This window comes from Corella eumyota, chromosome 5, assembly GCF_963082875.1.
Source record: "Corella eumyota chromosome 5, kaCorEumy4.1, whole genome shotgun sequence".
In the NCBI taxonomy this organism is placed as follows: Eukaryota; Metazoa; Chordata; class Ascidiacea; order Phlebobranchia; family Corellidae; genus Corella; species Corella eumyota.
Genome location: NC_137494.1, coordinates 15,596,854 through 15,619,661, shown reverse-complemented (window position 1 = coordinate 15,619,661; position 22,808 = coordinate 15,596,854). Strand labels below are relative to the sequence as shown.

The following is a 22,808-nucleotide window of genomic DNA, read 5'->3' as shown; positions in this document are numbered from 1 at the left end:
ATTAAAATTTCAGCAAATTTAATCTTTAAATTTTAATAATAAAATATATTAATTAGTAATTAGTGATAATTAAATGTCGTTAATAGGAGGTTTGCGATTCGTTGGGATAATAACAAACATACTAAAAATTTAGAACTTTTAGTTTTAAAGAACAAAAGTTATCGTCTTTCAAAATTCGTCAAATAAGAATAAAAACAATAATAACTAGATTTATTTGATAAATAAAATATGGTTCGAAATTGTTTGATGTTTTTTTATAAATATAATTTATTTAGTAGGTTTATTAAATAAATTATAAATTTAAATATTAACTTTTTTTAATTTAAACCTAATTTTAACAAACGAACACGCATTCATTGATATTGTAATATAAAAGTAAACTAAATTTAAAAGCAAAATACCGATCTTAATTTTTGGTAATCAAACGAGTATTAAAATATAATAATAACAAAACAATTAAAAAAAAAATTTACACATTTTTTACTTAAACTTTAACATTTTACTTAAATTATCAACCAAAATATTTTACTTTAATGGACAGCGAAAAGGACGATTTTTGACGGCGACCAGAACGCTATTAAATTATTCAAGCGTTAAACTCACACTGATTCGTTATTTTATAAAAAAACTAAAATAATGATTAAATGATATTTAGCTAGAGTTAAATCTTTATTTTAAATAGCAACATACAAAATAATAATACCAACAACATATTAAAATTTCAGCAAATTTAATCTTTAAATTTTAATAATAAAATATATTAATTAGTAATTAGTGATAATTAAATGTCGTTAATAGGAGGTTTGCGATTCGTTGGGATAATAACAAACATACTAAAAATTTAGAACTTTTAGTTTTAAAGAACAAAAGTTATCGTCTTTCAAAATTCGTCAAATAAGAATAAAAACAATAAATATAATGACAATAACAATATGTTTCGAAATCGAAGATTTCGAACCATAATAATAATAAATATAATGACAATAACAATATGTTTCGAAATCTAAGATTTCGAACCATAATAAATATACGGACAATAACAATATGTTTCGAAATCTAAGATTTCGAACCATAATGACAATAACAATATGTTTCGAAATCTAAGATTTCGAACCATAATAATAATAAATACTAGATTTATTTGATAAATAAAATATGGTTCGAAATTTTTTGATTATTTTTAACATAAATTTTTATAAATAAAAAAAGATATGCATAAACATTAACTAAGAATATTACATATTTTCGAATAAACAAACAAGCATTTATATATACTATACACACAAAAACTAATATTTAACGCAGTTTTAAGTTGTTTATATCAGGATATAGATTATACCAAATTTTAAATTCCTAAAATTGATTTTTGATTTAAATTAAATAAACAAGCATTTAAATATGATAAACAATTGAAACTTATTTTTCAAATATGTTTTTCAACTACTTATATTTTAAAATACATTATACCAAATTTTTAATGCTTAATATCGGACTTTAACTTTTAATCAACAAACAAGCATTTAAATATAATAAACAAACAAGAATTAATTTTTATTTCATTTTCAAGTTATAAATATTATAACATATAACTGACCAAAAATTAAAAATCTAATAACAATCATTAAATTTAAATAAACAAACACCTATTTATTAGTAATTAGTGTCAAAAATTAAAATTTTAATTTATTTTTGAGTTACTAATATCATAATATACAATTGACAAAAATTTAAAAAATTAACAACAACCTTTAAATTTAAATAAACAAACACTTATTAATTAGTATTTAGTGATTAAAAATTAAAATTTTAATTCAGTTTTGAGTTACTAATATCATGATATACAATTGACCAAGATTTGAAAAATTAATAACAACCTTTAAATTTTAATAAAGAAACACCTTTTAATTAGTAATTAGTGATAAAAATTAAAATCTTAATTCATTTTTGAGTTACTGATATCATGATATACAATTGACAAAAATTTAAAAAATTAATAACAAACTTTAAATTTTAATAAATAAACACCTATTATTAAGTAATTAGTGATAAAAATTAAAATTTTAATTTATTTTTGAGTTAGTAATATCATAATATACAATTGACCAAGATTTAAAAAATTAATAACAACCTTTAAATTTTAATAAACAAACACCTATTAATTAGTAATTAGTGATAATTAAATGTCATAAATAGGAGGTTTGCGATTCGTTGGGATAATAACAAACATACTAAAAATTTAGAACTTTTAGTTTTAAAGAACAAAAGTTATCGTCTTTCAAAATTCTGACTAGAAAGAATAAAAACAATAATAATAATAATAATAATAATAAATACACTGACAATAACAATATGTTTCGAAATCTAAGATTTCGAACCATAATAATGACAATAACAATATGTTTCGAAATCTAAGATTTCGAACCATAATGACAACGACTAAAGCATTTATATTATTGGTTTTGGAATAACTATAAAATTTAGAAGACTACAGAAAAATAAACCATGTGAAATATTATTTCTTAAAATAATGACAAAAGATGTATTTGAAACAAAGTAGCAATCTAGTTTCTGTTACCTTTATTTTTTCCCAGATGAAATAAAGTAATAGGGTGTAGTTGTGTCTCTTGTGGTACGTAAGAAGCTAGGATCACTTCTACATAATACTCAGTGCATCATCACATTCAGGATAACAGCTACATTAGCATATTAAGCATCAAAATGTATTTTTTGAACCTAAATTAATAAACAATATTAGTAATTAAACCGCCAGCATGGTACAGAGGTCAGAACACATGCTAAATTACATGAGGTTCAGAGTCGTTCTTATGCCCCCAATGCTGTAGTGCCCTTGAGTAGGGCGTAATAAACTTCTGCTGAGCCAATACTTAATCAGCATAATAATTATGGGGCAAATATAATATCTCAAAATGCCCAAGGCACTTCGAGACCGGATAGGGCTAACAGTTGTTACTCTATGTTTACATAGTGGCTCCGACTTTTCCACGCCGAGGATAAGGATAAAAAACACAAAACATTTGGTAATAGATTAAATTGTAAAGTGTTCTATGTGACAAACAAACAATTTGACTGAATTATTATATTTAACATAATGTGAAACCCAAAATCCATTGTTTTTGTAATGATTTTAATTTTTTTTTTTTAAATGACAAAATTAATAAATTATGGCATTTCTTCTGTTAAAAAACTATTTACCAGAACACACCTTATTGTAAAATGTTTATTTTTCAGTCTTCTTTTGCAAATAGTTCTACAAAATATTAATATTATATTAAAAAACAGCTATTAGCTAAATCAATGTGTTTACACTAATATGACATCAACATTTTTTATATTTATTTATGATAGTATTTATGCAAATTGATCATGTTTTAAATTTAAATAAATTTAAAATTGGACAAAATATTGAACAGATGGCTAGTTGACAAACTACACACCACTACAATGGAATTAACCGACACCAAAACATGAAAAAATTGCAAAACATTAAAGAAATTACCCAAAATATTAAAAATAGTTGGTTGGCAGGCCTACCCCTTGTCATAGTTAACACGCCCCAGAGTTGACATTAGGCTAAGTTGTCGCATCATCTTGACATCACAGATCATCGTTTGGCCTTAACTTACAACCAGAGTTGTTAAGCCATACTGCAATAATAGACTCCGTATTTTGAAATGGTCAAATTCTATTGGTGTGTTCAATCACAGTTAAGCGATCATCAGGGCTCTGTAACAACAAAATTAAACAGTTACAACACTTTAGCCACAAAATAACACAAAACCAAGGTTAAAGTAGAACAAAAATAAGATCCACTTAGATAAAAATGCCAAAGCTAAGTACAAACTAAAACATAAACAACAAATTGTCCTGGAAAAATACAAATCAACTGTTATTTACTGTTATTTAATGACAAAAAAAATTTTGTAAATTTGATAACAAAATTTCTAATATAAAAAAAAAAGTTAAACACAATTTAATAATAATAACAAGCTCAGTATTCAAAAAAGTTTCCACTAAATAATTTACCTCATTGTAAAAACAACATAAAAACCAACAGACAAGAATACCAAAACAAAAATATATTTTAATCAAATATTGAATGAAAGAATTTTTGGTTAGACAATAATTTAAGGCGATTCACCTTGGGGATTTCCCTTGAAGTGTTAATTATAATGTAAAGTAATAATTCTGTATTAAATAACCACAAATTATACTAACATACACCCAGGGGGACCAATGCACCCCCAGTGAGCACCTATAACTTTAAAAGTGGGTACAAAAAGCATAATAAAAACCAAAGTTGTTTATATAGCAATTCCTGTTTAAAAGTTAAACTATTATAAACAGGTTTCTAAAGTAATATTAAAAGTAAAACTTACTTATATCTAGTGAATAAATCCTGTCTTTAACTTTGTTCTTTACTTAATCTAAAGACCACTGACCCATGCAGACAACTTGTTTCAGTCCTTCTAAATCAAAGCCATGACTCTTATTAATCTCATACCCTGACCCAATGTCCGAAGATTGTCCATTCAACACGACGTACTAAAAGAAAAAATCAGACACAAAAATTAGTACCCTACATAATTAAGGGGTTTTATTAAATGACCTTAACATGAATAAAATGATTTTAACTAAAATTAGAAATGTTTAACACAGATTAATAGCTTGTAGGTTTAAGACAATAAGTTCTAAATCCTTTCAACAAATTAATTTGGTTTTACCATTTTTTTTTACTTTAGGGCGACAATTTTAATCCTATTTTAAAAACTTTACTTACTTCGGTTAAAATAAGCCATGTTACACCATGGCCCCATGTTAAGATTATCTCAGATTCCACAATGCATAAGGTGCATGTTTCGCAGCCAATAATCGAGCATTTTGGGATAATTTGAACCACATACTTAGCAGGTTTGCCTTGTAAATGTATATTAAAGATTATCTACAAAAAAGAAAATTGTTGTTTAAGTGGAATATAAATATCCTGCTTTAAAGAATTAGAAATAAAAACTTAGCTTAGTAACATTTAATTTTAATAGTTTTTTGTTTATGTTAACCTATTTAAACTAAACATATCTAGGTAGTTGAACCAACAATACACCCCAGTTTGTTCCTGTAAACTGCATAGACACATTCTTGTATCTGACTAGGTTTTAGAGAAAATAGTAAAAAAGTCAACACTGGCCAGACAAAAGGCTGAGGTAAAGATGGGCAGGCTTTACCTTAGTCTTAGGAAAAATAAACCATGTAAAATATTATTTCCTAAAATAATGTCAAAAGATGTATTTTAAAAAAAATAGTAATCTAGTTTTTGTTACCTTTAATATTGCCCAGATGAATTAAAGTAATAGGGTGTAGTTGTGTCTCTTGTGGTATGTAAGAAGCTAGGATCACTTATACATAATACTTCGTGCATCATTACATTCAGGATAACTGCTACATCAGCACATTAAGGATCAAAATATGTTTTTTGAATCTAAATTAATAAGGAATATTAGTAATTAAACCGCCAGCATGGTGCAGGGGTCAAAACACATGCTACACTACATAAGGTCCTGGGTTGTCCTCATGCCCCAATGCTGTAGTGCCTTTGAGTAGGGCGTAATAAACTTCTGCTGAGTCAACACTTAATCAGCATCATTATTATGGGGCAAATATAATATTTCAAAATGCTCAGGGCACCTCAAGACCGGATAGGGCTAACAGTTGTTACTCTATGTTTACGTAATGTCGTCGACTTTTCCCTGCCAAGGATATGGATAAAAAACACAAGACCTTTAGTAAAAGATTAAATTGAAAATTGTTCCAAGTGACAAACAAACAATTTGACTAAATTATTATATTCAACATAATGTGAAACCCAAAATCCATTGTTCTTGTAATGATTTGAATTTTTTTTACAAAAAAATGACAAAATTAATAAATTATGGCATTATTAAAAATATTACCCAAGATTATTAATTTCCACAGTTTTCCTTGATCCTTAAAAACCCACACTCTGACCCAATGGAGTAGAAAGATTAACAATCATTAGACTTCCTTGATGTAGAAAACCCGATGGAGTCACAAGTTTATTGTTTAACATGATGGCCATGTCACTGGGTTGCTTAGCAACAGATTCAACAAAATGGCATGGGGTCATTTCACCTGATGTCACAATTTTACTTGATCTACTACTGCTTCTGGTGTTAGACAATAAGCTATGCTTTTTGGTTCTGTTCTTGTTTCTTTGTGGTGCAAGGATAACATTTGTTACCGAAGAAAAATGAATAGGGCGACTCTAAACATAAATTAAAATGATTTTAACTGAAATAAGAAATGTTTAACACAAGTGGGTAAATTAATCACTCTGTAAAACGGACTAGGTTTTAGAGAATATAGTAATAAAGTCAATACAGGCCAGACATAAGGCTGAGGCAAAGAAGCCCAGTTTTAAGGTCTTATTACATCACACAAGTTATGATGATCAATGGTGGACCTTTCCCACAACTATTCCAATTTTTTCCTTACAGCCTGTGTATAATTATCATGCCAGTTGTGGTGCCTTAATACATTTTAAGGGCTAGTTAAAATTGTTGCAAAAACCTAACAAAAAATAACTTAATTACCTAGTCTTGTTTAGCTTTTCAGTGTCAGACACCAAGCGTGTTTTGGAGTTCTATTCCTGCTTCTACAAGGAGCATACATTCGTTACCGAAGATAATTGGAAACTGTTTTTAAAATGGAAAGCTTTTATATAACAAATATAAACAAGAATTAAGTAGAATTTTAAACCAGTGTGTAGATTTAAAACACCTTCCATTAATTTAAGTTTAATTATAAACTAACTTACGCATAAAAATATATATTTTTACAAACTTACCAATATCGCCCTTAAAACTCCAAACGTCGCCATATCTTTTCACTACACCTTCAGTGTTTTCATAAAAATATGTAGACTTGACAACTTCGGGTTCACTCAAGCAAATCAAAAATTAATGAATTTTAAACAAAGTCACAACTCGTCTAGTTTGGTGATTCAGCAGTACTAGGTGACGAGCAGCGTTGTTGCTGTTGTTGATATCATCCACAAAAACTATATTCTGAAAACATAAAGTAGTGATGTTTAACATGCTAAAATAGCTTGTTTAAGCTGGTTGTCATTATTGGGTTCTAAAGATGAAATATAATGGTGTTAAGATAAAGTAAAAATGTTTAACATAAATAAGTAGATTGTATAATAAGGGGGTTGTCACTATTGGGTTCTTAACTCCAAATAAAATAGTTTAAACATAAATTAGAAATGCCTAACATGCATTAGTAGATTGTATGTTTAAGAGATTGTCATTATTGAGCCTTAAACATGAATAAAAATGGTTTGAGAAAAACACAACTCACCAGGTAGAAAGGATGGATTGTAATAAGTTTTGTTCAAACCTTGTACAACTTTTCTTTAAGAATTACAAGACAAATATTTTCCTGGGCATCAACATTGGTGTGAAAACATGGGGTTGAAAACTTGACTGTTATCGCCTCATAGGGGTAAGTGTCTAAAAACTCCAAAGTTAAATGATGTTCTAAGCAATGGCAAACCTGTAATAAGAAAAAGAAAACAAGATGATGATCATGTTACCTCAACATACAAAATTGTGTAAGCTACTTGTCCCACACAGTGCCAAAGTACATTTATAGTTGTTTGTGCATTATTCCTTACTATATACAATAATTATCCCCAAGATTTACAGACAACTTTATACAATTGTATTTTTAAATAATAACAGTATATAACTTTCAGTCTTTCTATCGTTCCAATTCTATAAAACAAATTATTACCGCCTGAAAATGCTGATTTCCCCTCCTCTGGGTCCATCTGAAATTTTTTAAATTTTAGTAAAAACAAGTTTTCATCTTAAACATTGATTTCATTAATTCTTGCTGAAGTAACTATTAAAAAATCAAAGTTTTAAATAAATTTAATTATTCGATAAATTCACTTTTTTTTAAGGATGCACGTAAATACATAGAAACTTTTTTCTGGAGTGATTAAAAAGTGAAAACCTTACTGTTTAAAAAATAATCGTTGCATTTATTTTGGTACTACCTGTTTAAGCAGGCGGACAACGCTAATAGAGCTCAAAAAGTTTAATTTCAATTGGGTAGTACTTAAATACAAAATGCGGAAAGTTGCGGGGAGCAGGGAATACCGAAGCCCAATATAAACGTTAACAAACAGTCGCTGAATGCGAAAATGAAAAAAATTTTTATACCCTTAGCCTAATCTTCTCCTGCGGTTTATAGTCGATTCCGCATTATCCCTCGACTTTTAAAGTTAATCCCGCATCATCCCATGCCCCCTTAGGTAAATTTTTTCTGTAGAAAAGTACAAAAATTCCATCTCTTTCCGCGTTCCGCAAAATTAACATGTACATACGGTCCCGCACTATCCCACATCCCTTACTTTAGTATTGACCTTTCAATTTAACTGTTTGAATACCAAACACAAACAAACAATAAATATAACCTATAATGAAGTCTAACAAAACCTTCTTTTCATTGCTAAAGTTCGATTATTTTTTACAATAAATGCTCCTTTAGACAATCGAAAGAAGTAAATTAATTCTAAAACAACATGCTACAAAAAATAATGTTAAAAATAGGACTAAACTGTTTTTTTAACTTTTTTATTTAAAAAAAACATGGCCTATAATCAAAACAATTCAAATTACGAACCACATACAGTAAACACTTTTTCTATTCCAACACAGAAAAAGTGTTCACCTTTAAACCTTTTACCGAATTTACGGTCTGTTTTTGTTTATCCTCAGTTATTAAATATAAACAAAATACAGCATCAATTTAAACTACTTTACCTGATCTATGAATAAATATTTTACTCATGTTAAAACAAGCAATATAGCCATAATAAAGAGCTTTAATAATGTTAAATATAAGCTCCGCCTATTTCCGACTTATTAACGCTACGCGAATTTTGATTGGCTAATTATTTGCTCTTATTTTAGCCAAGATCACTGTTGTAAACATGCTATGAAGAATAGGGGCAGCGCATTTAAACCGTTTATTAATTTATCCTCAATTGTTTAAGTAGTTTATATATTTAAATTCTTGTATTAACATAAGCACTAAGGCCCCTTGTAACCACCATACGCCCTACACACTTCATGGTTTTCTCAAACACCCAGTTTTCTTATAAAAAGCAGAGGTCACTAATAAATCACCAATTAATTAGCATTTTGTACCTGTTATTAACAACTCAATTATTTTTATGTAAACCATACACCCGGTACAAACATAGCATACTTACTTTAAACAAACCGGTCCCTCATAAACACTCAAGGCTTATATACACATAATAAACAGCTTTAATAACACCCAATCTTTTTTTTTAAACTGGTCTTTTATTTCTAAGCCAAACAACTTGCCTACGCCCTTTGCTTGTAACAAACCTTTTGGAACTACACCGGCTGTATTCAAGTAAGGCATCTTTTTTAAATACACTGTGAAAAACCCTATGACCAAAAACTTGCTTTCTTTGTAATGCATATATATATAAAAGGCATGTTTTCGATTATTGAAGAAATTATTTCGCCAAGTTTAGTTAAACTAAGGAAAAAAAGGTTTTTAATTAAACCAATTTATACTGGACTTAGCGACCATGCCATTACATATTTAAGTCTGCTGGCAGCTTGGTGTAGTGGTAAGAACACTTGCTACACCACACATGAGATCCTAGGTTCAATCCCCACTGAGCTCATGCTGTAGCGTCCTTGAGTAAGGCGCTATAAACGGTACAAACTCCTGCTGAGTCAATACTTAATTAGCAGTATAATTATCGGGCAATTAAAATCTATAATATCCGCAACTGCCACAGGCAACTCGAGACTGGGCCGGTGTAACTAATGTTACTCTATGTTTAAGTCGCGCATTCGACTTTCCCACATCGAGGATAAAGATATATAAAAAAAAAAAAAAGTAAACGTTAATACACCATATTTCATATCACTAAATTGGTTTTATCATTTTTTCTGTCGCATTAATGTAATATTTATTCTATGTCTTTTTATTTACTTTTTTCAACGAGTGAAAACACAAATCAAAAAAAAACCATAATTTTTTATCGATTTAAAAACATTTACAGAAAATTAACATCTCTGCCTTTATAATACATATCAGCACTATAACAACTACAACTATTTTAAATTTTTTATGAAAACAACTTTACATAAAACACAAAAGTAAAAGACATCAAAGTTTATGCCGAGTTTTTACATAAACTTATCATAAATACTTTTAAATTTTAAAAGTGCGTTATTAACAAAAAATTGAAACTAACATTCATCTTAATTAAACAATTCTTAGATTTATACATTGGTCAAATAAAATTTACAAAAAATAATTTAACTAGAAGTTGGATTTAAAAAGTTAAAAAGAATTTAGTTTGCGATCGGAAATCTTTCTGCAACAATTTCAAACATTTTTATAAAATTGCTTGGATCTTGAGCCCCAGAAAAAGTTGGTTTACCATTCATAAGAAAATTGGGAACACCTTAAAGGAATACTAATGTTAAACATAAGGTAGAAGTAATTCCAAATAAAATAGTTCATATTATCAGCCAACAAAAGCCATAATTTTAAAAATACTTTTTCAAAATAAAATTATTTACAATAAAAAAACACCACAAACCTCGAATCCCCTTTCTGGACCATGAAACTGCCTTGATTTTAATCTTACTTTGAACTTCTTCATTTTCAACATAATTTTTAACATCATCAACATTTAAACCAACACTTTCACTTAATTTTAACACAACCTCTAACACAGGACATTCTCCATCGGTAAAATAACTTTTAAACAACTTTTCCTGAAGCTGCAACAAAAAAGAATTTTAGTTTGTTGGCCAACCATTAAAACCAAGGTGGTCGTTACCTCATTTTGCTTGGCTCCAGTTGGATCCACCATTAAAGCAAATTCAAGCGCACAGTGAGCTAGGACACTGTAGGGAAAGTGAGAACTTTTGTAAGTAAAATCAATTCCTACTTCTTTACCAATTGAAATCAAACGTCGCGAACTAATTAAAAATATTACATTTTTAAGTTGAAAATCATAAGTTATACCTTTTAAAAGTTAACAATAGAAAATAACAGTGTTACCTGTCTGAGTTTGGCCCATATTCAGGGGGTTTTAGTACCCCATCAACTGGCATGTTGGGTCTTAAAAGATATGGCTCCCAGGTCACCTTGACAACAAAGCATTTTAGACAATTGAATGCTATTTTTAATAAAACAGAATTACCTTAAAATCAAATTTATCTCGTGATTTTTCGATTGCAGTTTCCATATTCTTTTTCCCAACATAACACCAGGGTCACATGATATCGGATACAACTTGGATGTGAATCAACTTTTTGGTTGCCATGATGTTTCCACAATAAGTTTAACCAGTTTCCACAGTTAATCTAGATATAAATATATATATGGTTAATCTACCAGCTACAGATAATAATATTACTCAATTTTCAAAGTCGTCAGTTAACTGTACTGAAAGACTAACTAACTACTATCTACCAACAAAGTGTACAAAACAACTTGTCGTAGCCCTATGCTTTATACCATTACTCTGCGATGATAGTTTATTTGTATATACCAGGTTGAAGGCGTATGAGCACATATCGTCTTATTGCTATAACTTATTGTTGGTTAGTACGATCAGTATGTCAGTTTGTTTCTTTTATTCTGCAGTTTTGCTGCAACATAGTAAATTGTTTGTTTTCCTTCCTCGATTATGCCAAGTCATTCTGATTTGCAAAAAAATCAACTCTCTTACACCCACAAGCGTGTATACAAAAAGTTATATACAAAATGTTAACTAAATTTTTAAATTGTACTAATTAAACCAGAAAAAAAATAAAAAGATCAAATTATTATATTGTAGGTTATGTTAAAGCGAAATAATTTGCTAATTTAATTCCATCGCCCGCATATAAAACATATCATATTTAAGACATCGATGTTTTCATCGAAGTTACGTGAAAATCCAAAACAAAAACATTTAAATTTAATAAATCGATTCAATAAACATGTTGTACCTCGAAGATTATTTGGAAGTAATTGAACATTTGCCGATCGATTTAAGGGAAAAGTTCACTGACATGCGAGAAATGGATTTACAGGTTGGGATTTGAACTAGGTTTTCTGACAAATAACAATCTGACATTGTCAAAAAATTAATTTGTCATTTGTGATAATTAATATGCCTGTTGTAAATTACCCTCAAACTGATGTATTCAATTTCATTTAACAGTAACTTTTACTGGATTAGATTCAACACCTTTAAAATGTATGCTTGCTATGACAAAAAACTCAAGCAAACTGACTAATTTGTTATTCATATTAAATCCTTTTAACCCAGGTTCGAAACAATATGGAAGAACTTGATGAAAAAGCAAAGAAACTTTTTAATCGCTGCAATATAAAAAAAGCTAAAGTATCTGGTGCAGATGAAGCTTACGAAGAAATTAGGAAGGAATATTACAAAACTTTGGAAGATACGGATCAGAAGGTGTTTCATATATTAACACCGGCTAACATCTTTTTAGAATACTTTTGTTTAATTATAGTGAAATGGCATTATACTGCATACAAATCGGGCACTGTGTTCGAGTACAAATCAGGTCTTGCATCTGTGTATTATTATTTTAAAATTATCATATCTAACAATATATTGTTGTTAGGTTCAGCTTGCAAATCAAATGTATGACTTGGTTGACAGACACCTGCGAAAACTTGATCAAGAATTGTCCAAGTTCAAAATGGAGTTGGAAGCAGACAACGCAGGCATAACCGAAGTTTTAGAGCAAAGATCTCTCGAGTTAGACAATTCATTGGCGCAACAAAATATTGCTGTGCAGGTCCAACTCAACTTGTTTAAAGTATAGGAAAAAATAAGAGTGACAAAATATATTTTAAACAACATTTTACCAACAGAGTAACAAGGAACGAAAGAAACACCCTCTTAGTCAACCCATCCCGGTCACTTTATCTACAAATGTTTTGTCTGGTGTTCCTGAGAAAAAAATCAAAACTGAAATTATTCGAAATTATAGTGAACCAATTTTCACGAAGCAACTAGAACAGAAAGAAAATACAACCAATAATGAGAAATATGTTTTAGGTAAATCTTTAGTGATAACGTTAACAAAACCATGATATATAAGTTAATACTTATAGTTTCTAGTGTTTGACTATGTGTTTTTTAATTTTGTTTTGCAGAAAAAGATCACAGAAATGATTTCCCGATGGTTGATACACAAGAACTGACTGTGGGATTCCCACAAGCTTTAAGCACTGTAAAGCCAACCTTTGATATACTTAAACCCAACGAGTCAATGACAACAGATATTGATGGCATGGAGTTGCTAGACACAAGCGGCGAACACGTCAGTGACTCAAGTCTGGGCTCAATTCCTGGTTCATTTGGTCATCGACCTTCTCGCACTAAGAAACAAACCTCCAAAGCTGCAGCATGGGTCCAGGAACGAATGCAGGCCGAAGCAAGACAAGAACAAAGAAAAAAAGAACACCAACCTCTAGGTTTAAACGTTGTTGAACCATCTAACGAGAACCAAAGTAGCAGGGTTGAAGTGTTGGGTAGTTCTACTGTGGAGTGGACTTGTGACCCAAACGAGCCAAGGTATTGCATTTGTAACCAGGTCTCCTACGGTGAAATGGTTGGCTGTGATAATGAACAGTGCCCCATCGAGTGGTTTCATTATGGCTGTGTTGGCCTCATGGAGGCGCCAAAGGGCAAGTGGTTTTGTCCGCAATGTACTCAAACAATGAAACGTAGAAACAAAAAGTAATAAAACAAAAATTGTAAATAATTATCAGTTGTCACACATGTACCACCTTTAATCTTTCTAGTTGTTAACAGTTGTTTGTTAGGGTAGCACTGATATATAATATTGAAATATTTTGTGTTAGTTTCTGAATCAATAAAATTGCAACATTTAAAATATGAAGGTAATAATTTATTGGGTTAGCATGATTGTTGGTAAAAATAAACTAAAGAAAATTGCACTTTTTTGTTAATGTTGATATAGCTTACGATCAGTTGATCCCGAACAAAGATTTCATATCAGAGAGAGAAAGTTTAACTTTATTGTCCCGGTCAGCTCCTTCCATTACTGAATTAGCAATCAACAATTTCCGATCTTGCAACTGAATTGGGAACAGTTTGCAACAGTTATTAAAATACAATAAAACTATTTCAATCAACCCCTTTTCTAGCAAATAGAGCAGTTAATAAAATTGAATATATTTCATCACCTTTAATATTTGCTCTTCTACCGTCTTTTCAACAACAAACTTGTGAACAAAAACTTTCTTTTTTTGCCCAACTCGGTAGATTCTGTCAAATGCCTTCAACATAAATAAACAGATTAGCCAAAACAATTTTATCTTATTGCTTAGATATAAAACCGGCAAACGACCTGTTTTTCTAGGGCTGGGTTCCAGTGCATATCCAGCAGGAATAAATGATTAGCTCCGACCAAATTCAGTCCAACTCCACCAGCTTGCAGCGAAACCAACATTATCTTAAAAAACATACAATTTAATATTAAGGTTTAAACACTGATTAATATAACGGGCATGGAAACAATTACTGGTTAACACACAACTCAACATGAGTTACTGTTTAAAGAAACGGAAAATAATTTATGACATTTTTTTACTTTATGTTTTAATTGAAAGTTAAACCTTGGGCTCCAAAAATTCCTTGTTAAATAAATTGACCAATTCCATTCTTTTCTGTGCAGTTACAGATCCATCAATGACAGAATAACTTAAATTGGCCAACCTTAAATGATGACTCAGTACATTCAACATACTCGTCCACTGACTTATAATCACACATTTGTCGTCGGGTTTTTCAAAGCTAAAAAGGGGCCAAGTAGTTATTAGGCAAATTCAAAACAAAAACCTAAATATTGACTTACTTTAAAATATTTAATCTGTCCATCACAAACTTGATTTTACTGCTAGTAGATGAAATTTCAAAATATTTTAACTTGTCTTTTTCAATAACTTGATCAGCTTTAAAAGAACAGGAATTGTCTAAACAATAAAATATTGATTACTTTTAATGGTTATAACAATTAACTACTTTTCATTATTTAAAGATTTGTTTATAGTACTGTAACAATTACACAATTTAAAACTTTAACTTTATATAACATACTCTATTACCATGCTGGCAGTGGCACCCTTAAATAACAGCAGTATAAAAAAAAACAAACAAACTTGTAAGTGAAAGTGAACCAAGCAAATCCTCCACTGCAATTTCCTTCTTCTCTTTCTCGAGCAAATCTGTGTCGAATTTATTCTTTAAAAGGCTCAGATGTCCACAACATTGTCTCAATCTGAACAAAGTTGCAGTTAATCAACCCCAGTCCTTATATTTAGTGTTAGTTTAACTTCGATCTCTACACATCTTAAACAATTTTTACACACATTAGGTGTTTTTATTACTGTTGGTCTGCTGAGAACCAGCTAATGTCGCACCAGCAGCGTCAATCTAACCAATGAAGCTAATGCACCAGCAGTGTCAATCTAACCAATAAAGCTAATGCACCAGCTGTGTTAAATAACCAATAACCAGCCAATGCACCAGCTGTGTTAAACTAACCAATAACCAGCCAATGCACCAGCTGTGTTAAACTAACCAATAAAGCTAATGCACTAGCTGTGTCAATCTAACCAATAACGCTAATGCACCAGCTGTGTTAAATAACCAATAACCAGCCAATGCACCAGCTGTGTTAAATAACCAATAAAGCTAATGCACCAGCTGTGCTAAATAACCAATAACCAGCCAATGCACCAGCTGTGTTAAATACCCAATAACCAGCCAATGCACCAGCTGTGTTAAATACCCAATAACCAGCCAATGCACCAGCAGTGTTAAATACCCAATAACCAGCCAATGCACCAGCAGTGTTAAATACCCAATAACCAGCCAATGCACCAGCTGTGTTAAACTAACCAATAATCAGCCAATGCACCAGCTGTGTTAAATAACCAATAAAGCCAATGCACCAGCAAGGTTAAATACCCAATAACCAGCCAATGCACCAGCTGTGTTAAATAACCAATAACCAGCCAATGCACCAGCTGTGTTAAATACCCAATAACCAGCCAATGCACCAGCAGTGTTAAATACCCAATAACCAGCCAATGCACCAGCTGTGTCGATAAACCAATGAATTCTAACCTCAATAACATAACTAGCAGAGTGGTTGAAGTAAATTTTTTTTCCTCTGATTTTGAATCAAAATAATGAGAAGTTGTTTTGTGAAGTTGTTTGTTTTTTTCGTATTTCATGAAAGCTGCTTGAGAATCTGACTTTAACTTGTCATAAACCTGGAATTTAAATAAAATTTAATTAAGAAAAATATATTTGTATAATAGTGTTGCTAGTTAACCTCTTGCTCAACCGAACTAAGTTGAAGACGGTGAGTTTCGAAAGTCCTACTGGGAAGGTTCACCAAAGCTTTTCCATCTAATCCCTTTTGACTTTTTTCCCTTGAGGAAAAAGTTTTAATTTAATTTTATATCAAGTAGAATTGACAGACTGTAGCCTAAACCAAATTTACTGAGAGTCTAATGCAGAACGTTGACTTAATACTATTCAGAAAATAGGGTTTTGCACATTTTCTCAATGTTTTTCAAGTTATGTTATTAGGGTTAAAAAATTCAATAATTTCGTTAACCTCAAGGTAGTTATCTTGAAATAAGTGTAAACCTACAACTAATTTAACTTTGTGCATTCAATCCTAAGTTGATATTAAAATTTACCTTCTAAGTACAAAGCATGACACTAAAGTTTTAAGTCTTTGCTGCCCTCTAGTGGTTTTGTTGCTCACTTGATTTTTCCAAAGTTTAAACTCGTTGAATGGTTTGCAGTGCAGAAACTTGATCATCGCAAACATATCAGATTCGTCGTTCTGGACCGGGGTGCCTGGGGTACAAAAAATTATCCAGTTTAAAACAATCTATTTATAATGGAACACAGTGAGCGAGGTTTATCTATGTATGGTTGTATTGAAAATTTATAAACCTTAAAAAAAGCTGGCATTTGTGGCATGTAGGTAAACTTATATTAGCAACTATATAACAACAAAAATACAGCAAAATCTGCCAATAAATGCCATTATACATTACTCATTGTTAAGGAATTATGAAATTTTGTAATAAATACCTGACATGGCCCATCTAGAATGTGCAGAAAGGGAACATGCAGCAACACTGGTTTGACTTTTGTAATTCTTGATTTGATGAGATTCGTCCAGAATTATTCTCCTCCATTTTATTTGAAATAATGAATTCTCTAACAATAAAAGTTTAATTATTAATATGTTATTTAATATTATTATACATTATTACCTTCACCAGTTTTGCTTTTTGTTTCTGCATTTTTTTTAACATGGCAGCTCCTAACTAAAATATTAAAATAATTAGTGAGAAATGTTTCAATCCTGTTGTCCCTAACTCACTGATGTCTTAATATACTACCTTTCAAACTGACCTAGATTATAAGTGGTGATAACGACGTCAAATTCAGCCAAAAATTCAGGATTTTTTTCTCTTTTACTTCCATGATATAAATGAACGTTTAATAAATTCCCCTCACACCTACAATAAGAGGTTTTAGTTTATATTGTAACCACAATCAGCAAGTAATAATAAAAAGTCACCAACCTGTTGTTAATCTCACATTCCCAATGGAAGATTAGAGAGGCTGGCGCAACAATTAGGGTTCCACCACTTATTGACACTAAAAAGTAGAAGAAAATTACAATTAAGAAAAAAGCTTAAATTAGGTGATCAAAAACATAATCAAAACAAGTTTCTTACATTTCTCCGCAACATTTTCGCCTTCATCTGAAAATTGTTCCTTTTTTTCATCATTTTCAATCTTAATGTTTTCACTTTCTACAGGTTCAACTTTTAATTTCTTTTCATTTTGCTAAAAAATATTTAAATAATTTCATAACTAGCATATCTTATAAAAACTAGCATATTTTATAAAAAACATGCAAAAATAAATGTAATACTAAAAAGGTTTTACCATTCACAAGCAAAATATAAAAGATTGAAAAAAAAGTTTTCTTATATAAAAGTATTAAAGCAAATTAAATAACTCTCACCAATTCCCTTTGTTTAAGTATAAGAGATATCATGGTCAATGTTTTGCCCAAACCCATGTCATCTGCCAATATTCCACCGGAAACTAACTGGCGTTCCCTCCATACCATCCATGCTAATGCTTGCCGCTGGTGGACCATTAGGTTAACCTGGGTAAGAAAGTTGAAATGTGTGGGTACAATATAAGACATAGGTTTGGTGGCCATTAGGTTAACCTGGGTAAGAAAGTTTAAATGTGTGGGTACAATATAAGACATAGGTTTGGTGGCCATTAGGTTAACCTGGGTAAGAAAGTTTAAATGTGTGGGTACAATATAAGACATAGGTTTGGTGGCCATTAGGTTAACCTGGGTAAGAAAGTTTAAATGTGTGGGTACAATATAAGACATAGGTTTGGTGGCCATTAGGTTAACCTGGGTAAGAAAGTTTAAATGTGTGGGTACAATATAAGACATAGGTTTGGTGGCCATTAGGTTAACCTGGGTAAGAAAGTTTAAATGTGTGGGTACAATATAAGACATAGGTTTGGTGGCCATTAGGTTAACCTGGGTAAGAAAGTTTAAATGTGTGGGTACAATATAAGACATAGGTTTGGTGGCCATTAGGTTAACCTGGGTAAGAAAGTTTAAATGTGTGGGTACAATATAAGACATAGGTTTGGTGGCCATTAGGTTAACCTGGGTAAGAAAGTTTAAATGTGTGGGTACAATATAAGACATAGGTTTGGTGGCCATTAGGTTAACCTGGGTAAGAAAGTTTAAATGTGTGGGTACAATATAAGACATAGGTTTGGTGGCCATTAGGTTAACCTGGGTAAGAAAGTTTAAATGTGTGGGTACAATATAAGACATAGGTTTGGTGGCCATTAGGTTAACCTGGGTAAGAAAGTTTAAATGTGTGGGTACAATATAAGACATAGGTTTGGTGGCCATTAGGTTAACCTGGGTAAGAAAGTTTAAATGTGTGGGTACAATATAAGACATAGGTTTGGTGGCCATTAGGTTAACCTGGGTAAGAAAGTTTAAATGTGTGGGTACAATATAAGACATAGGTTTGGTGGCCATTAGGTTAACCTGGGTAAGAAAGTTTAAATGTGTGGGTACAATATAAGACATAGGTTTGGTGGCCATTAGGTTAACCTGGGTAAGAAAGTTTAAATGTGTGGGTACAATATAAGACATAGGTTTGGTGGCCATTAGGTTAACCTGGGTAAGAAAGTTTAAATGTGTGGGTACAATATAAGACATAGGTTTGGTGGCCATTAGGTTAACCTGGGTAAGAAAGTTTAAATATGTGGGTACAATATAAGACATAGGTTTGGTGGCCATTAGGTTAACCTGGGTAAGAAAGTTTAAATGTGTGGGTACAATATAAGACATAGGTTTGGTGGCCATTAGGTTAACCTGGGTAAGAAAGTTTAAATATGTGGGTACAATATAAGACATAGGTTTGGTGGCCATTAGGTTAACCTGGGTAAGAAAGTTTAAATATGTGGGTACAATATAAGACATAGGTTTGGTGGCCATTAGGTTAACCTGGGTAAGAAAGTTTAAATATGTGGGTACAATATAAGACATAGGTTTGGTGGCCATTAGGTTAACCTGGGTAAGAAAGTTTAAATATGTGGGTACAATATAAGACATAGGTTTGGTGGCCATTAGGTTAACCTGGGTAAGAAAGTTTAAATATGTGGGTACAATATAAGACATAGGTTTGGTGGCCATTAGGTTAACCTGGGTAAGAAAGTTTAAATATGTGGGTACAATATAAGACATAGGTTTGGTGGCCATTAGGTTAACCTGGGTAAGAAAGTTTAAATATGTGGGTACAATATAAGACATAGGTTTGGTGGCCATTAGGTTAACCTGGGTAAGAAAGTTTAAATATGTGGGTACAATATAAGACATAGGTTTGGTGGCCATTAGGTTAACCTGGGTAAGAAAGTTTAAATGTGTGGGTACAATATAAGACATAGGTTTGGTGGCCATTAGGTTAACCTGGGTAAGAAAGTTTAAATGTGTGGGTACAATATAAGACATAGGTTTGGTGGCCATTAGGTTAACCTGGGTAAGAAAGTTTAAATATGTGGGTACAATATAAGACATGGGTTTGGGGGCCATTAGGTTAACCTGGGTAAGAAAGTTTAAATGTGTGGGTACAATATAAAACATGGGTTTGGTCCCATTAGGTTAACCTGGGTAAGAAAGTTTAAATATGTGGATACAATATAAGACATGGGTTTGGGGGCCATTAGGTTAACCTGGGTAAGAAAGTTTAAATGTGTGGGTACAATATAAGACATGGGTTTGGTGGCCATTAGGTTAACCTGGGTAAGAAAGTTTAAATGTGTGGGTACAATATAAGACATGGGTTTGGTGGCCATTAGGTTAACCTGGGTAAGAAAGTTTAAATGTGTGGGTACAATATAAGACATGGGTTTGGTGGCCATTAGGTTAACCTGGGTAAGAAAGTTTAAATGTGTGGGTACAATATAAGACATGGGTTTGGTGGCCATTAGGTTAACCTGGGTAAGAAAGTTTAAATATGTGGGTACAATATAAGACATAGGTTTGGTGGCCATTAGGTTAACCTGGGTAAGAAAGTTTAAATATGTGGGTACAATATAAAACATGGGTTTGGGGGCCATTAGGTTAACCTGGGTAAGAAAGTTTAAATGTGTGGGTACAATATAAGACATGGGTTTGGTGGCCTTCAGGTTAACCTGGGTAAGAAAGTTTAAATGTGTGGGTACAATATAAGACATGGGTTTGGTGGCCTTCAGGCTAACCTGGGTAAAAAAGTTTACATGTGTGGTTACAATATAAAACATGGTGGGCCACCTAGATAAGCTTATGTTTAGGCACTTACCAGTAATCCTTTAGGATCTTTCAGTTGTGTCGCTGGTGTAGGGCAAGTTTCCAAGGACTCGTGCAAGCTTTCAATTGCTTCACTAGTTACCTTTATGAAAAATTCACCAAAAGTTTAATTTAACAAATATATTAAATTAAAAAAGAAGATAAAGCCGTAACATAAAATTTAAATAAATTTAGAAAGTTTACCTTGGCCACTGTTGTTATTCTTTTAGCCGTCATTCTCCCACCATAATACTGCTCATAATTACTTCCATTGGGTTGATAACTTTCCTCAGTGAGATCAATAACATTAAACTTAGATGTTACTTCTTTTATTCGGTCTTCATTTGGTTTATTTGCTGGCTCCACAGGAGTATTAAGTTGACTCAATTTTAAGTCCTTCAACTTTGTTTTTAACTCATTAATTTGATCTTGAAGTCTTTTACCCCCATCTGGTAATTTCTTTAAATCAACCGACCGGAGCAATCCTTCTTTTTTTTCGAGTGCGTCCTTAATTGCTTTTATTTCAGAATTTTCGTATTTCTGCTCGATTTTTGGTTTATATTGATTTATTGTGGAATCCATTTTAGGTTTGATTGGCATAGGTTTGGTGCTCCATACAATGTTTTTATTTTTTTCCAAATTTGACGAGTAGTGGAGAGAACCAGATGGTTTTGAGTTGTAAAAATCTGCATTTTTTGTAACTGCGTTAGGTTTTGTAGAAAATTTCTGTAGTTCACCATGTCTTATATTGGTCCTAGGATCATAATTTGACTTTTTTGATAAAGTTCTATGGTTTTGTTTTAAGTTTTCATAATGTTTAGGTGGAAATTCCTTTGGTTTTTCTCTGTATTTGGATTTGTCAAAATTTAAACTTTGAGTTTGCTGTGGTTTTGGATACACTTGCCCCTCGTTATCAGTATTACATTCCGACACAGTTTGTTTTGTTAAATTATTTGAATTTTCCTTTGAATAAAGTGGATTTGTGTTTGAATGGTGGGTTGGAAATTGTTTGTTCCGTTTAGTTTTCTGGATGTTTTTAGGAATGAAGCGACTTGCAACTTTATCCTCGATGAAATTAATCTTTGGTTTGGTTTGAGGTGAAAACTGATCTTCCACGTTTTGTTGATTTATATTTTTCGGAGGAACGGGTTGGAAGTGAGACGTAAGACTCGTCTGTTTGGAATTATCCATAACTTTAACAAAAACTTAAATAACTGAAAAACTTTAAAACAAATTATTAATTACGGAAATCTAATAATTGGCATCAAGTGGTTGTAACACTAGACTTCACTCCATGAAGTTCAAGGTTTGAACCCCATTGCTTGCATGTAATACTGACAGCGTGAGTAAAATAATATGAACCCCTGCCGAACCAAAAACCAATCAGAATGTCAACTATAATCAATAATAACTCATATTGGCACTATTAACTTAAAACTGGATCAGAGTAGCAAATATTGTTCTATGTTTAAGCTGTGGAGATTTACATTCTGGTATCAGAAAACATGAAAAAAAAGATCTATAAACAAATAAAATTGAAATAGTTTGTTTTTTTTATAGCAAATGAAATTTGCCACCATTAATATAATGTTAGCTTACTACGAACGTGTTACTTACCATGTTTTAACAAAGATTCGTGCTTTTCATTAAATATACTGCGTGACCTTTTTATTAACAACTTAATTAAAAATTTTAAGCCACGCGGGCATTCAGGGGAATCACCTACTCTTTACG

General features: G+C 31.3%; 3 protein-coding genes across 6 annotated transcripts; 1 reads left to right on the top strand and 2 right to left on the bottom strand.

The window, feature by feature from the left end:
* Positions 1-10,143: 10,143 nt before the first annotated feature.
* Positions 10,144-11,671, bottom strand: LOC145752922 (uncharacterized protein YwbO-like). The gene is made up of 5 exons (XM_082569290.1): positions 11,309-11,671; positions 11,167-11,252; positions 10,943-11,084; positions 10,700-10,883; positions 10,144-10,561 (listed from the first exon to the last, which is right to left on the bottom strand). Exons 1-5 carry the CDS (start codon positions 11,429-11,431, stop codon positions 10,449-10,451), a joined length of 648 nt encoding a protein of 215 aa, XP_082425416.1. The 5' UTR covers positions 11,432-11,671; the 3' UTR covers positions 10,144-10,448.
* Positions 11,672-12,049: 378 nt separating this feature from the next.
* On the top strand, positions 12,050-14,080 carry LOC145752043 (inhibitor of growth protein 3-like). The gene is made up of 5 exons (XM_082568235.1): positions 12,050-12,185; positions 12,425-12,574; positions 12,747-12,923; positions 13,000-13,186; positions 13,285-14,080. The coding sequence occupies exons 1-5, from the start codon at positions 12,093-12,095 to the stop codon at positions 13,872-13,874; spliced, it is 1,197 nt and encodes a 398-aa protein (XP_082424361.1). The 5' UTR covers positions 12,050-12,092; the 3' UTR covers positions 13,875-14,080.
* LOC145752042 (transcription termination factor 2-like) lies at positions 13,864-22,274 on the bottom strand. Of its 4 annotated transcripts, none has more exons than XM_082568232.1 (17): positions 21,279-22,274; positions 21,088-21,177; positions 18,222-18,368; positions 17,929-18,040; positions 17,773-17,848; positions 17,600-17,706; positions 17,458-17,511; positions 17,273-17,401; positions 16,870-17,032; positions 16,497-16,596; positions 16,286-16,434; positions 15,316-15,434; positions 15,012-15,129; positions 14,773-14,950; positions 14,505-14,609; positions 14,341-14,433; positions 13,864-14,232 (listed from the first exon to the last, which is right to left on the bottom strand). In XM_082568232.1, the coding sequence occupies exons 1-17, from the start codon at positions 22,263-22,265 to the stop codon at positions 14,122-14,124; spliced, it is 2,838 nt and encodes a 945-aa protein (XP_082424358.1). In that variant the 5' UTR covers positions 22,266-22,274; the 3' UTR covers positions 13,864-14,121. The 4 variants fall into 4 exon arrangements, 3 of the variants coding, with proteins under 3 accessions (XP_082424358.1, XP_082424359.1, XP_082424360.1); XM_082568233.1 differs by having other exon boundaries at positions 17,464-17,511; XM_082568234.1 differs by having other exon boundaries at positions 14,120-14,232; positions 14,341-14,422.
* Between the last annotated feature and the right edge of the window lie 534 nt (positions 22,275-22,808).

Coding starts and splice junctions, on each gene's coding strand:
- LOC145752043 (XM_082568235.1), top strand. CDS start 12,093: ATGTTGTACCTCGAAGATTATTTGGAAGTAATTGAACATTTGCCGATC. Junction 12,186..12,424: donor TGCGAGAAATGGATTTACAG/GTTGGGATTTGA, acceptor CTTTTAACCCAG/GTTCGAAACAATATGGAAGA. Junction 12,924..12,999: donor AACAAAATATTGCTGTGCAG/GTCCAACTCAAC, acceptor TTTTACCAACAG/AGTAACAAGGAACGAAAGAA.
- LOC145752042 (XM_082568232.1), bottom strand. CDS start 22,265: ATGGATAATTCCAAACAGACGAGTCTTACGTCTCACTTCCAACCCGTT. Junction 15,435..16,285: donor CTGCTAGTTATGTTATTGAG/GTTAGAATTCAT, acceptor AACTTTGTTCAG/ATTGAGACAATGTTGTGGAC. Junction 15,130..15,315: donor TGGTTCACTTTCACTTACAA/GTTTGTTTGTTT, acceptor TTTATTGTTTAG/ACAATTCCTGTTCTTTTAAA.